Source organism: Saccostrea cucullata, unplaced genomic scaffold (assembly GCF_032062105.1).
Source record: "Saccostrea cucullata isolate Sc308-1 unplaced genomic scaffold, CSIRO_AGI_Scuc_v1 ctg615, whole genome shotgun sequence".
Classification (NCBI taxonomy): domain Eukaryota; kingdom Metazoa; phylum Mollusca; class Bivalvia; order Ostreida; family Ostreidae; genus Saccostrea; species Saccostrea cuccullata.
In genome coordinates, this window is record NW_026926389.1 from 47,306 (window position 1) to 66,026 (window position 18,721).

The 18,721-nt window shown below is 29.7% G+C and overlaps 1 protein-coding gene across 1 annotated transcript; it reads left to right on the forward strand.

The window, feature by feature from the left end:
• Positions 1-11,369: 11,369 nt before the first annotated feature.
• LOC134271520 (uncharacterized) lies at positions 11,370-18,087 on the forward strand. Its single transcript, XM_062753715.1, has 13 exons — positions 11,370-11,471; positions 11,800-11,817; positions 14,048-14,074; positions 14,696-14,755; positions 15,209-15,271; positions 15,723-15,749; positions 15,918-15,938; positions 16,151-16,168; positions 16,286-16,303; positions 16,530-16,592; positions 16,834-16,848; positions 17,805-17,832; positions 17,921-18,087. The coding sequence occupies exons 1-12, from the start codon at positions 11,429-11,431 to the stop codon at positions 17,816-17,818; spliced, it is 387 nt and encodes a 128-aa protein (XP_062609699.1). The 5' UTR covers positions 11,370-11,428; the 3' UTR covers positions 17,819-17,832; positions 17,921-18,087.
• Positions 18,088-18,721: the final 634 nt, after the last annotated feature.

The window sequence follows — 18,721 nt, forward strand, 5'->3', positions numbered from 1 at the left end:
TCAACAATTTTAAAATTATAGTCAGTTTAAGACAAATTAAAGATCAATATCTGGTATGCCCCCGCAGACACAAGTGATAGCCACAAACGGCATATATGAAGCAAATTTGTGTAATAAAAACTGTATAGTTTTCCAAATATAAACTTTTATTATTTTCATTGTCTTTGGCAAATCATGTCAATTCTTTTTTCCAATGCTGCTTAATTTGGATTAAATCTAGCGATTTAGATGACTGTGACTGAAACAGGTTGTTGTTTCTTTGCAAGAATAGGTGTGAGCTATATGTGGCTATGCATTGTGAAAAAAAAATGTGTAGGTAGAACATTTGACCTTTTTCTATCAAAGTCCATTGAATTAATTTAATACCGTTTTCCATATCATTACACTACCACCACCAACTATTTTAACGTCCTGGAGGCAGTTATCTGTCTAACAATCATTTCAAAGCATTAGCACTCTTAAACTTATAAGAGGCTTTCAGATAATCATTCTGGACTAGTAGATTAACCAAAATGTTCAGCAGTGATGCTGTGGTCAAATTAATATTACTGTTAAGTCGATATTTGGGGTGTTGTTCTATACAATGGCATGTAAATTCCTCTTGCAATAATTTTTAGTCAACTGAAAACGGTTGTAAGAGAGATCAGGGATAGCTTATGCTTTAGATGACTCTTGCATTACATTCATGCAATTTGATAATGATGCTGTGCTGCTGATGTCACATGTAGTCTACCATATTTTTTGCGAACATTGGGTGTTTGATGTTAATGGTTTATGTTTTATAGGTTAGATATGGTCTGTGTGTAACATTAAAACCTCTTGCAATTGTAAACCCTAGTCGCCCATTTTCCTTTTTTTGCTAACATAATTATTTTTGGAAGCTTTATTTTTGATAAAACCAGTTTCAAAATATATATTGTATATTTTTTGAAAACTGAGATAAAATTTTGGGGGAAATTTTGCAAAAGAGAGAGAGAGCTGTAAAAAAATTGCAAAATACATATAGCCTAAAAAAAAACATGTTGTATTTATATCTTCAGCAATCAAATAATGTGAAAATAAGGAGAGATAACTCTTTAGCAATTTGATAATCATGTTTTGTTATATTATTAATGAAGAATATACTAATACTAAATAATTATTTGTGGGTGTGTATAATATATTTCTTTTTATAGTAAAGAAAGGAGAGAGAAAAACCCAAAATACATCAGGCCTAAAAGGAAAAAAAATATTGCATTTATATCTTCAAAAATCAAATAAGGTGAAAATAGTTTTATTCTATTATTTTGTGCAACCAATTAAATTCATTGCACAATTTCTGAAAAGAAATCAAAACAGTGCATTTCTTAAGAAACAATTTTAAAAAAAACATATATATTTTATAAAGCACTTATTTATACAGATGAATACACAAATCGACGTTAACAATATCAATTCATGCATAAATGGTTCTCACGTAAAGTCCACAACCACTTGTCAAAAAATACAAAAAATAATAATAATATCACAATACATTTGGTGAGTGGGAGTAAAATTCTTAGAAGGCTGTCAAATGACATTTATAACATCAAGTTTCTCGGATATGCCTTCAGTTTGTCTTTAAAAAGTAGGACAAATACAAATGTAAAAAGATTACCATAAGTTATCAAGCTAAAAGCCAATTTTCTTCTTAACACTGTATATATGTTTATGTATGATTTAACGATATACCAATTGAAAGATTTATGAAAATTCAGCAAACATTTTCCCTAACCGCTATTTAGTGAAAAGAGAAAAAACTATTAAGAGAAAAAAAATCACTGTTTTGTTAACTAACCTACAAATACAAAAATGTCCTTGTTTTTGACTTAGTTTACAATAATAAGCAAAAATGTGTTCAAATGGTATGCAAAGTCATCGGAATGGGTGTTGTTCATGTGGGATATTGGGGAACCATATTAATCTCAAATCTCACGGAGAATGTTATAGCGGACGAAACAGGATTAGTACTGTGGTGCACCACATAGTCACTTGTTATGTTCGTTGATGGTTGTAAATAGAATATTCACATAAATTGACAAAAATAACATTTGATTTATGTGCATCAATAACAATTACATAAAATATCATTATAAAATAGGCATTCAATGCAAACACATGATGCTCAAAAATATTACTGTATATTTTTTTGTTGGATTTCTTTTGTGTACAAATGAAATTTTTATGTAATTAATCATCTCTTACTTCCTATTTTATGCCTGATATTCAAATTGCACAATTGAATAATCACATAATATTTCATTGTAAGTTTCTTTCTTTATTTTTTTAACCGGTATTGCTGGTGAAAAACGCTATATATTTTTTTATCACATTTTCCTATATCTTCATTATTCCCTCGCACAAATAGTTAACGGGGAAGATATAACACCGATTCTGTCTGTATGTGTTTGTGGTTTTTGTGTATTACTGAATCCATTGCAAACTAAAGGGAGAATTAAAGAAGATCATTTTTCACTTCCATTTGTAAGAGAAATATGAATAAAAAGAAATAATGAACAGTATTCAAGCTCAAATGCCCATTAAACATTCAAAATTTGCATAGACCGAACACGGACATGAAAAACAAAAGAGATGAGATAAGGTGTCGTGGAGGAGTGGGGATTCCTGCAGGTCGCTTTAAGACCCGTCTGTGGTCTTTGTCAAGATCGGAAAATCCGTCGACAGTTTAGAGTATATATAATGGCCTTACACTTGGTCAGTCATCATTTGACTTAATAAACATTATTTTTGCTGACAAGGTCATCGGATCGACCACGTGGTTTACGAATGGTTATAAACGAAACAACATGTATGATTGTTTCGTCAACTTGATTGTCAATAATTAACTTCTTTTTTGAGATCGTGTTTTGAATTAACTTAGGTATATAAAATCCCGGTATTGAGGTGATGAAGGTAAATTGCTGCATAAATAAGAGTTTCTCACAATGTAAAAGTTTGAGATAAAGTTATCAAGTTTATAGATACAATATTGTTGGATTAAATTACCATTGATGAATGTTTTAAGTAAAGAATCAAAATATGAAGCATGTGTGTCAGACTCTATGGTGTCTTTTATTTCAAGCTAACCAGGATATATCGTATCGACATAAAAATAGAAATAACCATAATTGTTAATTGACAATACGTCGTCCAAATGTCTTGTTGAAGGCCATGGCAAGTGTTTTCTTCCTTTCATGTATTTAAGTTTGGACAAATTCAGCTTCATAGAAATACCAAAAATAATTTGGCTTATAGATGAGCGCAATTGGTACCCATAGGAATTCAAAAAAAATAATCTTGAAAGACCTGGGCTCCAAAAACCACTTCGATAATATCAATCAAAAAATCAAACATCTTCTTAACACCAACGTCAGAGTACATATGTGCCAAATTAGAATATTTTAATAAAATAATTTTGAAAACACTAAGGACAAAGAAGATAAATGTACGAGTTACATTTTTCTAAAAGTTGTTGTCAATGATATAGAAAAAATCATTGACTTTAATTATCGTGGGGATAGTTGTATAAATAGTTAGACAATTTCAAGTTGTTATGCTGTTGTTTTGGTGAAATTTTGTGCTTTCATTTCTTCCAAAGGTTCTTAGGAAAATTTAAGTATCCGCATCTGATTTACACCTGTTCACTAATATGCTGTATCGATGAAAAGTACTCCTGAAGTGTCTAATTGTTGTTTGTTTGATGTATGTTGTTTTGTAATGTCTCTCTCGAGAAGGTTTCACTCATATGGAGAAGCCACCACTTGCTAATGCAGAGCTGCACATTTTTTCCTTATCTCAGCAAATAGCGCCATTGGGCAGTAAGAGATCTTTTTTTCATGGCAGTATCTACTGCGAGACGGGACCTCGGTTTATACAGTCTCATCCGAAGGACCGGTCTCCTCGTCCCATAGGGGGATTCGAAGCCGCGACGGAAGGATTGACTCCTTACTTTGCGACGCTGGAGCAAAGGCTCAAATCACTGCGCCAAGCGGGCGACAAATAAGAGGTTTTGTAGAACATTTACTAGAACCCGCTATGTGTTTTTGTTTGTAAGGTTTTGTATGAAGTTTTGAATCTAGATTTGGTGATATAAATTGATCACGGTTGTATTGAATTATAAATATAAATACTTCCGTAAAAGGGTAACCTCATTGTTTATTGCTGTTTGCTACAATACATTTTGTTTATATTTTGACTTACTTTTTCACATAATTCTAGAGCTATTTCATAGAATGAATCTTCATTTAACTTACTTTCCATATTTAATACAATTTGAACAAGAATCAAACACAAGGAATTTTACGTTTACATAAAAAATGTGTAAGAATGGTACAAACAATGTTTGTATAGATATTAAGCCGGTATGCTTGTCTAATTAAAAAAAGCATACAATAATCAATCGAGTGCTTAAATGTATCAGGGACATTGGAATATTTTACTTTATTGAAATTATGTAAAATTTAAAGTTTATATATAGATAAAGTATTTTTTCACCCGCTTTTCAAAAATAAAATTCGTTCTTAACAAAGATGGTTTTTTTTTTTTTTTTTTTTACCAAATACCAGCACAAAAAATCTTAGAATTTGAAGATAATAAAATCCATTTCAACTGTACAAAAAGATTTTGCTTCAATTTGTTCCGGGGGGGGGGGGTAATATTTTCTCTTTGTCGTGAAATTTTATACAAAAAAACACGTTTTACCCAAAGTTGAGAAATATCTTTACTTTTTCTGGATGAGTATTGTTTTTTAAAAAAAACTCATAAAAGATAACTACATAACAATATTCAAGCTCAAAGTCAATATAATAATACAATTCAGGAGTGCTGCAAACACAGTCCTCTAGACCTCCAGAACATCACCACAGAGGGGATTATTTATCAAGTAGAAGTAAGTATGCCTTGCCAACCGGTCACACGCACTTTGTTTTCCTGTCATGCAAATAATGGAAAAATCAGTGTGTAAGCAATTGTCATAAATTCATATAAAATGTCAGTAAACAAATTATCATTCAAAACTGTTAACTTTTTAAAATTGATTCCGAACCATGTGAGAGAACAATCTTATTCTTATCCGTTTTTTCAACACTACACTATGCTGATGTTGTCAGCATGTTCCCCAACAAATGAATTCCTTTTTAAAATTGCAAAAAAAATTTATATGACATGCAGGAATATTCTTTAGTGAAATTGTGATTGCTGCCTTTGATTTGTACTTAAAAATTTTCATATATCCAATAGGAATACATGTATTAGTAAAAGATATCAATTACAGTGTATATGATTATAATAACCATGTATTTATTGCTTATTTTACATAAAATGCTTTAATGGTTACGTAAAACTGACAAGTTTGTGGCTAATGACAGATAGTCTTAGAATGCAAATAACTTTTATGATTGTCTGACCTACTTATACAATACCTTTATACAGACATGTGCATATTAAGAAAATTCCGGAATATATAACAATTAATAGACAGTTGATATAATATCCAACTTACCTAAAATGTTACCCTTTTCTTCAAAGTTTTGTCGTCCATGTTTCGCAGTGGTTAGAACGTCTGCTCTAGAGTCGCAAAGTAAGGAGTTGATCCTTACGTCGCGGGTTCAAATCAAACTGTTGGACAAGGAGATCGATTCTTCGGACAAGACCGTTTAAACCGAGGTCCTGTGTTACAGTAGGTTCTGGCACAAAAAGATCCCTCACTGCTCTATGGCCTAATATAGGACAAATTGTGCAGCTGTCCACCGGCAAGTGGTGGCGTCTCAATATGAGAAAAACATTCTCGAGAGGGACGTTAAACAACATAAAATCAATCAATCTTCAACGATTTAAAGACTATTTGACAATTTAGTTTTTTTACAAGATGTTAGCTTTATTTGAGATATAAATTTTCGATATAAAGGTAGGATTCCTTATTCATTTGTCTTAGATTTGTTTTATCATTTGGTACCTATTAGAATAAAAATATCACTTTCATTTTACATGAACATCAGTATATGAAACCGTTGTAGTCTAGGTTAAATCTTTTTGTTTTATCAATTTCAGCATTAATAGTTTTTGAATTTTTTAATATTCACCAAAGGCATTCCATGATTATAATATTTGACTGAAGATCAGGTATTCTATTTCATATTGAATTCTCAGTTTTGTTTATTCTAGGTGCTTCCATCATGATAAGGAGAGTTCCATGTTATGTATAAAATTTTAAAAGAAGGATGCAGTCAAACAAAGCTTCATTTTCTTTGTTAGAAGGTAATGCGCGTTATATATAACTACGTTTTCATAATTTTACTAAGTACCATCAAAGAGGTCGCAAAAATAAATACTACTTAAAAAAAAAAACATTTTATTACCAAAGAAAAGAAATATGCATATGAAAAATAATATAACAACAAAATTCTTTTTTAGGGATAATTTTTTCATGTTGTCAATTTGAATCAAGGTTCCATGTATTCAGTAAAGAATGTGTAAATGTGTTACTGATTTTCTTGTCACTTTTAAGTACAACATTTATGTTGAAGATTGGCAAATAATCACGATTATTTCAATTTCTCTATGGTCGCCATATAACGTTTTCCCGCCAAATTAATCTCATGCCTGAATGTTTTCCTCAGTGTTAAAAACGTTTCATTCCTTATACAAAAATAACATTTTTTTTGGTACGTGAAATTTAATCCAAGGTGAAACTTAAACAACGTGGAATCAAACGACATACATTTAAAGACCGTATTAGCCGTGATCCCGTATCTCAGTAGGTACTGTCATGTAAAAGATACATCACTACTCAGTCACCCTGAGTGTCCTGTATAGTTCAAAATTTGGAGCCCTCCATCGGAAAGTGAAAACCTCTACATTTGAGAGAAATTTTCAACAAAGACATTTCACAACAACATCAAGAATATGTTTTACATTAAGAGAGGGGCTTCATATATAAAAATGAATTCAGGAAAGTATCCACTGAAGTTGCCTTTCCTCACAATTATTATATTACATCACTAATTAGAATATTTAAATGCACAATTTTCAAATTGCATATACAAATTGGCTTAACATTATTTTTGGCCAATATATTTAACCTAGTGAAACATATCTACTAGCAATTGATAATAAAGAAGAATATTAATGAAGATAATATTATCAATTAGATAGGCGGATCAATCAAATTAGTAGGGTTATTTTTTTTCTTTGACACACTTTTCTTTATTACTCACACACTTTAATTACAAATTAGTCGTAGCCCAGCTTATAACAAGTATTATTGTCAATTAGTCAGGCTATGATGAGAAATAAAGGCGACTAATTGGTGAGGAATAAGAATAAACCGGATATGATAAACTGAAAGGAAGACAGTCATTTCTTACAGATCTACTCTCTTTTTATATTCTTTTATGGTGCAATGGTACAGGTGACTTTACCTTTTATGTGTGATTCACTATTTTTACCTAAGGTAAGATCACGTGTATTGCATTGTTATTGTATAATAAAAGAGAACAGAATGCGAACCTTAGCTTAAAAAATCATGACCAAGCAATGGTTGTAAGTAATGGGAAATAATGCACTTCCTTTCAAAATAGTTCTTTCCTTTTCTTTTTTTCTTTAAATTTATTTTACCTTACCATGTTTCATCTTTGAAAGCAAAATGTTTAATTCTTTAGATATTTTTAAAGTAATGTTTTCATGATTTCTAGTTCATTTTTAAAAAATTGTTTTTTTTTATCACGAATCCTACGAAACTTCCTACTCTGGAAATTTAAAAAAAAGATTGCTTCTAATACATGTTATGGTATTCCTCTTAAATTTTACTTTTTGTTTTTTGCAATTTTAATCTATTTGATCTTCCACCTCCTTGTTGACGTTTTACATTATTATCCCAAAAAGGGATAATAATGAAAATATTGCTAATTTGTTTGTATGCTGTTTAACGTCTCTCTCGATAATTTTCACTCTTTGTTAAGAATCCTAGATGTAATTCAAACAGTTTATTAATCTTTCTTTGCATGTGCGATAGAAATACATTTTTTTCATCATAAAAATAAATTAATTGATAAAAGATCTGAGTGATAGTCAGGTGTATTTTTATTATCTGTTATTAAATAACATCTGTAAGGCTATTCTTTCTTATGCGTCAAAACACATGCATGTTAACCTAGAGCAGACGAAAATATTAACATATAATAGTCTTTCACTTGACGGACAAAAGCGTTTCGTAATATATCTATATATACTTTCCACACGTTGGCTCGTTTTCATAACACTCTCGTTGGTTTTTTCACAACATGATAAAAATATAAAGGGAGTTAATGTGACGCTGTGTTTTGTATCCATTTAGGCGGGTCGACTTTAGTTTTCATTGCGCAATATTTTATGCATCATAGAAAAATGAAGCGTACTAACTGTTTTTAAGCAATTTTTTCACTTGATTAATAAAACTAAACAAACTCAAGAAATAACAGGTTTAAAGATGTAAATTATTACAATTTTATGTGACTGATCTTTTTAACTGATGTTGCAATTGATGGGTAGGTTGACGTCGTTATAGTGTGTTTTTGACGTTATCTTAAACTGAAGCAATTAAGAAATGGGTAATAAAAATGTTATTAAAGAAAAAGTAATTAATATACGTTCTTGAAATTCAAAAAATGGAAATTTAAGAATATCTCTAATATTTTTTATTCTGTTTTCATATAAATCTCTTGTGTCCGTTAAATTTTTGTAGCATTCCATAAAAAACAGGAAAATGCATTACTTTTTTGCATTTTGAGATGTCCCCTCTGGTAACAAGAAGGTTTCTTACATATAATGTATAATATAGTATTACTCATCATATATCATAGTTTTGACAAAAAGTCTATAGTAGTATTTGTATAATATGTTTTAAAGTGCTAAAAAGTGACATTTTCCTATATAATCCTATAGTAAATGTACTTGTATTTTGAGACGGTCCTTTAAGAATACCTGGACGGATGATTTTCCACAAACTTGGCATGTACGCTGAAGTTAATGTAAGTTATATATGGTATAAAAATGAACAGTTTCGCTATTGTAGTTTTCACACAATAAAACCCCAGTCGGCCCCCTTAAGGTTAATTAAGAAAATGTTAATACGAATCCTTTAGCTGTTTTCTAAATATAGTGCATGGTTTATTTCATAGCTAATATTTCAGGATCCTTCTCTACTTCTTTCTTATTTAATAAGCTTTTTCTTAATTCTTAACTACATGAAGACCTTAAATAGATTTTCGACTATCTATTGATGATTACTTCATGCACAGCGATATATTACTTTCTTCATCACTATTAATGTACATGTACTTGAAAATTTTAGCATTTTTAAGTGATTTTAAAAAATAAAGTAATTTACTGAGCAAACATTTGAGCATCTCGGTAAATATGTTTCCATCTTAAAAAATATCAGTGATCCAATAATTAATAAGCCTAAAATTTGCAAGAAAAATAACTAGACCGAATCTCTGGGATTCATTTTATTCTATTTTAAAAAATCCATTTTGTGTATATACATGTAACCTACGGCCTTCAAAGCAACCTACATTCTTTCATATGTGTGCAGGTGTATTGCGTTGAGGGGGTGTGTAAGCATGTCGCTGCAAAGACAAAATATCTCAATCACGCCACTTTTATAAGCTATTTATCTTCAGTTTATATTCTCTTTAGGCCCAGTGGGGGTGGGATCTGATGCCACCATCTGTGTGAGGGAATGTTGACAGCGGGGAATTTGCTCTGGTCTTTGATAAAGGAAATATATTTGTTTCTTGGGAAATAAACAGCAAGACGGTCTTGCTTGGAGATATGGTACGACAAAAAAATTATGATTCTTGAGAATTGTATAGTCTTACACCGCTATGTGAAACATGATAAGAATTATAGTGGTCCTCGATCTACACAAGTTGTGTCTTTTAACGTCGTACTGCTATAAAAAAGGTCAGAAGTGACAAAAGTAACTAAACTGAAATACATATTGCAATATGCACTTCATAACATTATTATAAATTTATCAAGACGTTATCCAGAATGGTGTATATAGTGTTTCTGTACAATGTTATTTGTTTTGTCGTGGGACGGTTCATTACTTTCTCTTATTGAAAAAAACGTTTATTGATAAAATATTTGAAGAAAACATGATCATAGTCAATAAATAATTTAATAAACTTGTATTTTGTTTTAATGATAAGAATTAAGCATTGAACAAATTATCTGTACATATCTTGGCAAAAAAACCCAGTTACTTTAAATTTGACTTTTACAGTAAGTAATATTTCAAATATAGACAATGCACGATTTTTGATTTAAATGTAAATATATGACCTGCGTGACCATGCAAAACACAAGAAAAAAGAAGTGACATGTATGGTCTCCATGTTGATTTAAAAGATGTACAATAACAGATGTTAACATTGGACACCTTTACCAAACTGACCAAACTGACCAAATATCATGACCAGTGCTAACCATCTGACATAACAGGAGGCGAAACAAGGCGGCAGACGGAATGCTTTATATGTTAATGTTAAGGATCACGGTAACCCTGGCGCACTAAATCATTAAGACGTACCAGAACATCTTTTCAGTGATAAATATTGCATTGTAGCAACATGTCAAAACATATTGTTTCCGCTTTCCCTCTGTAGGTTGTTAATTATTGATTTAAATAGGGTTGGGTATTGCCCACTGGTGTAAATGTTAGAGACGAAGGGTGTAAATCTTTAAGTTTAAGGCAGTTTTTTTTTTCAAATATAAGAAATTTCTGTTGAATGACTGTTAAGGTTTGCTATCAAGTAAAATGATTTTGCAATCATTATGTGTTTGTGTATTTCAATTTTTCCCGTATAAAAATATTAAAATCCTTTTAAATGCATACCTTTAGTTTGAAAAAGTGGACAAAGATTTTCAAATATCGGGAGGAAAAGGTCTATCATCATTGATATTTGTTTCATAATATTATCCTTCATGTTCCAAATATCCTTATTCGGTTTGACAGTTTGTACTTGGACATTTATGTACATGTTTTAAACTTTTTTTTTCTTGGTTCCTACAGATTGATCTGTTAAAAATTATGTTTCGGAAACAATGTCTATATTCTACTTTCATTTTCATTATATAGAACAATGCTAAATTGCAGCAGATAATCTAAACTAGATTCCACTTCCTTGTCTTTTCATTGCCCGAATTACAAAACGTATAAGCACATGTACAACAACGAAAATATTAGGAAACAACACTAATGCAAAACATACACATGTAAACTAAATGTGGTTGGTTGCGCGCGCATTTGGGACACCGTTATTGCTTCCCGGTGTGGTATATATATATAAATAGGGGTGAAGATGTAGCCTAATAGTCCCTGGTTTTGGTGTTTGGTGTTAACTCCTTTATAAACTTCCTATTCAGTATGGGAATCTTAGTGCGTCTTTTGATTCTATGCAGTGTTGCAGGTAACTTGCTAAAATTTTATGTTTTATATTCTAGTAGATTTTTCAATTCCATTTCATTCTAAACACTTATTTAGGATTAAAAATAAAAGTATAAATGGAGATATTCAAAGATTACTTTTATTTGTTTCCTGTTTTCTAAATGAATAGTGAAGGCTTCTAAAAGATAAAAGAAAAAATAAGTATTTCGAAAATATTTCAAAAACTTCTTGATAATCTTATTATTTCCTTTTATGTGCTGTGCACTACATTTGTTTAAGTAATATATTTCTATAAAGTTAATTTATCTCATTTTAAAACAAATAAGTTTATCTTATTGTATTTTTTTCAGCTCTTACGTCATCAGTTCGTGAGTATATATTTTCTACATAATGTATCTGTAGGAGTTGAAAATGCGTTGTAATCCACTTGAATTTTCAATTAAGGTCTCGCAATTCATAAGTAAAAGCATAAAATTATTACTATTATTGAAGGCTTCCATGACTCCAATAATTTTGGACTTGGTCATAATATCTTTTTATTCTGCCTTTCTTTTTGACAAGAAAGACACTCTTGATATGATTTTATCAAAAAGTAATATAACATAGGCAAGATATTAGTCAGATTTACTGATTTAATGAAAACATATAATGTGCCTCTTAAACTCCTTATTGAGATACAATTTATGTCTGAAGTTCCTGATCCATCAATACACCGAAAAGTAAAACCAATTGCTTTGGAATCCATGAAAACAAGTATCTATTATCTCTCCGCTGATTTTAGTTAGGGGTGATAGGTAATATTGTGTGCTTTGATAATGAAAAAAACTGTTCTTAAAGATAACATAGGTATATTCTTTTTTTTTTCTTTTTGGTAGTTGAGGGGATGAGGAGCTTTTTCATTAGGAAATGTGCTACTTGTAAAATACAGAAGAAACTGAAAATTAAATGCATTTATTGCCTTATCTTCCTGACCTATTTTTGTTGTTAATTATGAAATAACACAATTCTTCTATATAAGACGAAAACTCTCTATAATGGTCAAACTTTTACTACTTTGCTATAACCGTTATAAATCAGTGAAAGTTTTTATAATTTTGCATGACCTCATCGAGAGCCCCGGGGAAACCTTGTTAAAATTTATGCAGCTAAGACCATTCATTTTTGGTTTAATTCATAATTTAGATGTAACTTTCACGCTCTTAATAAAAACAAAATCGGTTTTGTCCATGTGTTCTTTAATCAAGACTCATATTCTATATCAATAAATGACTTAAATCCAGAAACGATTAGATATCAGTTGGATTCCTCAAAGACAGGATAGAGCTATTTTGAGACCTTTCTTAGAACTGAAGTAGTCCCATGTTAACTATTCCTTTAATTGCAAGTTCATTGTTTAGCTTAATATTTATGATATCACTTACAACTCTATATTGTTCAAATAGTATATCAGATAGAACATCCGTGTAATGGCAGATGGATTCATACAAAAACACATTTTCTTGTATATTTTTTGTTTGTTTCTTGTCAAGAAAGGACTATAAACATGATGTCTACACATGTAATTGCAAAAAACGATGACGTGGATCCTGTACGTTCCGGTTGTTGGTGACTTATACTATTACAAATAATTTATTGCTCTTCTGAAGAAACACACGTGAGAATATCTTATAGGGTTAACACTAATGAATCAAAAATAGGTTCTTTTATAATTCTTTTATCTACAGGTCACACTTTAAGAGAACAAGGTTAGGGTTCAAGGATTTTTTTGTATTAATATAAATTTCCAGGAATTCTCAGCTTCTCTCTTGAAAAACTAGAAGTGACATATTTTTCCTCAATTTTGAACGTACAAAGTAAGGAAAAATTATTTACAAGTATTATGGAGTTAATCTCAAACGATTTAATCGGCACAGAGTGGGCGTTTTTCATTTGTCATCTGTTCACTAAAAGGAATTTTACAGATTTGACAAAGTCAGCTTGACAGTAATGTAAATCTTTACTGTGTTTGACCAACTGATATTTTTTTGTGAAATCTTGATTCAAAATTACAAAAACAGCAAAAAATACCTCCGTGTGAAAATGTAAATGTATATATGCGCACGAAACACATAAACTCTGAGTCTATATGAGGCAAAAAATTAGTGCTTTGCCTATACAAAAAGGCATATGCTATAATTGTTCTCTTAGTGTCCATAAAGGCCATATTGATATATCAGCCGATAAAAAATGTTCTACTTTTATTGTGTTTTATCGTTTTGACTGTTCAATTTGTCAAACGAAATAAAATAATTCAACTTAGGTTATAAACTGTTCTGTTTTCAGTAAAATGTTTTGCTCAATATTGAAAAAAATATGATTTGATATTTCACGTAAGTTGTTTTTTTTTACTTTACAAAATAGACGGTATTGTCATATTCTATACTTTTTTCACAATTTAAGAAAAACATTCTTAAAATTACTACATTTAAAGAACACTTGATATGTCATCATAAATACCCCTAATAATGAATAATTATGCAAAATAAATATATCTTCATACCCTTCTTAAATTCCTATTCATGCATATAATTTTTAAATGTTTGTTTTATCTATTTTCAGTTCTGCGTGTGATGCCAAGGTCACAATGTGAGTATTAATTTTATCGTTGCTATTTTTCTGTCCGTGTAATTTATTCTAAAGCAAGTGATAAGTTCAGAAGATTTTGCACAGAACAAGGTTTCGTATTTTAATTTGTTTATTGATTTCGTGTCTCATTAAACGTTTATTCCCCCTACAGTTTTAAAACACAATCAGAAAAATTGCTAATTTTAGTGCTCATATAGGTCATTTGTAATTAGCCATATCTGTATCCATGCTAACTGCGACTAGTAAAGACCTTGGATGACATGTTTTTATACCGTTAACTTTAACTATCAACGCAAAACTGATTTTAAAGGTTTGGGAAAAAAGATTGTATTTACTTTAGTTCTTTTGCACTTATATCTGAAATATGCAACAAAATTTTTATGAATTGAAAAAAAAAATGGATAGTAAAGCGCAGAAATCATTGAAACAATACAATACAATTCAAAAATGAGATCGGGTACCACGGAGGTGTAAGCATTCCCGTGCGACCCGTTAAACCCATCGTGTCCTCAATGATTCTTAATATAATTTTAAAATAAAATCCCTGGTAAATAGACATTTATTAAAACAGCAGTGCAGTAAAGATTAAAAATTAATTGATCCTTTTTTTTTCGTTTCCAGCAAGTAGAATATTTTCAAGACGATCCAGGCCACAATTCAGCTTTGGAGCTTTTTCATCAAGTTAGTATCCTATCTACAACAAACAATTAAAAATAGTCAGTGTCATCTTGTTCTTGAAAATCAACAAATATAACTTAATCTTCACTTTATATTGTTATTTAAAAAGGCTAAATGTTTTAGATTTATTATATCTTTTTTTGATTTTTTTTTTTACTTCAATAGAATTATATTGAAACTATAGTTAAAAGAAAGTAATTTCATTTCCATCAAAATCGAAATTGGAATTTTTCTTTTACACATTGTCACACTTTAACAATACTTACTTTCAAAAATGAATGTTTAGATAAAATTCCTGAAGGTGGCCAAGTATACTAATATGCACACATGCTTCTGTCCTGTTTTGCACAAAACTCCTAATAACACCGGTAAACGGTGCATTTTTGCACTTAATAAGAACTAAATATGGCGTTCTTTACTAAATTTTGTGGTTGTGTCCCTTGTTTCTAAATATAGTATCTGATGCAGACACCGTGAACCTCGGAGGGAGATCCCTAGGACTCGGAAACAGTTTTGGATGTACGTTCATTTTCTACATTTTATTATGTTATTACTTTTTAGTCATAAAGCTAAAAGCTGGATCTCAAGACCATAAACAGAGAACAGTCACGTGATAAATGCATACGTCATAATTTTACTTTTGAATATCTTTTAAATCATTTAACGTGTGTTTCCATGCATTTATGTATAATATTCAAAGTCTAACAAAAAAGACAAAAAACGTTTCATTCTCAGATTGTTTTCAAAAGTTATATTGATTAGAAATTTTGACGTGCATATGTTCTCATTTTACGATCATAGAGCCAGATTTATTTAATAATGTTCAATTTTTGAAGACTTTAAATACCTAATAATTCTTTTATAAATTCTAAAGCTAATCAGAAGCTAAACAACACAGTATGAGACTAACGAGAGATTAAATGAATAATAACGTTAACAATACATATTTCTTTTATTTTTTTCATCACAGCATCTGGAAGAGGTTATTTAATGTTAAGTAAGTATACTTTAAATAGTAATAACATCAAATGAAGCATATAAACATTTTATAAATTGTACGTTTCTCAAACAACAGAATAACTAATTTTTCACAAATTTCCCCCCAAAAAAATCATTATTTCTTCTTTTTTTTTCAAGTGTATTAACAATCTTTGACTAATTTCAGATGGTGATGCCCCCGATGCTTGTAAGTTGTTTTTTTTTATTTGCTAAATCATTTTTGTCAATATGCATGAAAAATCAAGCGATAAACTGAATACATGAGGTAAACACGTTTAGATGAGCGACAAATCCGACGAAACAAGATTTGCTACATCCTTAATATGTAATGTTCAATTCAATTCAAAGCTTATAATTAATGATAATAAGCCATTCATTTATTTTCATTCTATTTTTCAGACAATCCATACGATTTGGGTAAGTTTATTAAGGGCATGTCTAAGTGTGTACAATTTCAACCTAGACATATCGTATTAAATGAATATCAGTATTTTATTGGATTTTCTTTAATCATATTGTTTTATTTCTATATAGGGGATGCACCAGATATCTGTAAGTTTCCAATAATTATATTTCAATAAAATAAATCTATTAGTTTATTTATTAAATTATATCAGATCATATTATCCTGATGATCATATAAGATTGATTACCCTAACGCAGTACAAATATAGATAAGTGTTTGAGCATATAAATCTGCTTTGTATGTAACTGATCTTTTAAAAAAAACTACTTGTATGTACCTTTTCAACATCGCATTGTGTCTTGTGTATTTCAGATCCAATTATTGGGGGATCAAGTTTAGGAGGCAGAGGTCTTAGTGGCTATCAGCTTATGTATGGTACGTTCCCCTTTATACAATTCATATACATGTATTTATTTTCCATGTTAAATTTTTTATAACTGTATGAATTAAAAATTCTATTAAGCATTATCTTCATTCATCAATTACTTTTTCTAAAGAAATCACTGATATAAACAGTTGTCTTAAGTTTTAAAAATAGCCTTAAATGAGTTTTGAAGAAAATGAAAAGAAAAGAAAAAAATATATGTAATAACATCAAAACCTTTCTTTTCCACAGATCCTGATAATACATGTAAGTATAAAAAGGATATGATAAATACAGGAAAAGTCAATTAAATGTTTTTAATGAACAAAAAAAACGACAAAAAATAATTTCAATAATGTTTTAGTGAAAAAAAAACACAGATATTATCAAAATATTCATTATAGGAATTAAAAGTGTGAGAAATTGGTTAACAAATTACAAGAAAAGAAAAAAATATATATATATCAAATATCAATAGGTTCTTGCAAAATTTTGTTCAAGGCCTTAAAAACGAAAACAAAAGCAAAAAACATTTGATGTGGCCTTCAACTCGACATATAGATATATCGACGACGTATTGTTTATTAACAATGTTTTTTTTTTAATTTTCCAGTCGATACGATATACCCCGGTAAGCTTGAAATGCATGATACTAAAAAGTCTAGATAAAAAATCAGTTTCATAGTTGAATATTTTACTAGACAAAGACCCATGCAACTCATTCAGCAATAAGGAGGGACAAAAGTTCAGATAAAGAAATATATAAATAAGAGGGGACATGTCATTGAGAGGCAAATTATATTCAGTCCTTTTTATTACGCTGTTTATCACTTATATTAATAAGTTACCAATTTCTCTGTATTGATTAATGGAATGGAAATATGTCACGCGGCGACCATAAAATGGCCATATATGCCACGCGTCTGAAAGGATTACGGAAAATTAGCGGTTTGTTACACTTGTGCACGCCAAAAAACAAATGGACTGCGACCTAGTTAGAGAGTGATACTAATATAAAAAGGGCAACAACTGCAAGAAATAGATAAATAAATTATATTTAGATCTTGACCACAATCATATTGCATGCATCTTTTCTTGGGTCTTTTTTATCATCTGTCAGCAGTTTTCTTGATCAAATAGATAAAATGAATGGATTTCTCCTGTGTTTTTTTATTTATTTAGCTTTGTATTTCATTTTTAATATTATTTTTTTTTCATTTCAGATGTGTTTGGTTAAAAGACAAAACAAAGGTAGTTATTCATTCACAGATAGATGAATAATAGTGAAGCAGAACGAGTATAAATGCCATCAAAAACAATTTTTGTCTCTTTTTTGCAGATATTTCCTATGAACATTATTAAGCTACAAACCATCTGCAATCCCTTCTTTGAAATCAATCGGTTATACTGTGCTGATTGCTGAAAAATTCAATGAATTTTATTTTTCATATAAACCGTTTGTGTGAAGATCTTAAAATCTGTAAGAACACTGATTTTTTTTTAATGTTTCACTGTTAAAGTAAAAGATTTATTCTGATTTGTGTTATATGTAAGTATTAACATGACATAATTCTATTACAGAACATTTTTATTTACAATAAATCTTCACAAAAATTAGATTTTTAATCCATTATCAAAATGATGTAAAATATAACATTTTGATATATCACATAACCAGATTAATATATTTTTGAAAAAGTAAAAAAAGTATGCATATTACTTGAAATGAAACTTTTTTTACACAATGAGAATGACATTTCTAAAAAAAAAAACTGTGTTTTAACCTTTTCTATCTGTATCTCAGAGATAATATAAAAGATAATTAGAGCTTCATTGATTATAACGAATCATGCCTATACTAATTATTTTAAGAGGTGCAAAAAATAAATCTTTTAATCGTTTAATAATTATGTTATAGCATCAAATGTTTTATTATTGATTATTGATTGAAGGTTAGGCACTTTTTTCTTGTTTTATTTTACTTAGTCGACCTTTTCTCCTTTTGACATATAGAATATATTTTCTAAAAGAATCTGCCATTTTTTTTTTAAAGTGATTAATCCTTATTTCAGTTCTACTTAATGACGCAATGTGACTATTTTTGTAGATGAGTATTCATTTTAACTATGCCTATTATAAA

Bases quoted from the DNA above. Each gene is read 5' to 3' on its own strand.
- LOC134271520 (XM_062753715.1), top strand. From the start codon at position 11,429: ATGGGAATCTTAGTGCGTCTTTTGATTCTATGCAGTGTTGCAG. The intron at 14,075-14,695 runs GTGAGTATTAAT...TTTCGTTTCCAG, and splicing joins TGTGATGCCAAGGTCACAAT to CAAGTAGAATATTTTCAAGA. The intron at 15,750-15,917 runs GTAAGTATACTT...GACTAATTTCAG, and splicing joins AAGAGGTTATTTAATGTTAA to ATGGTGATGCCCCCGATGCT.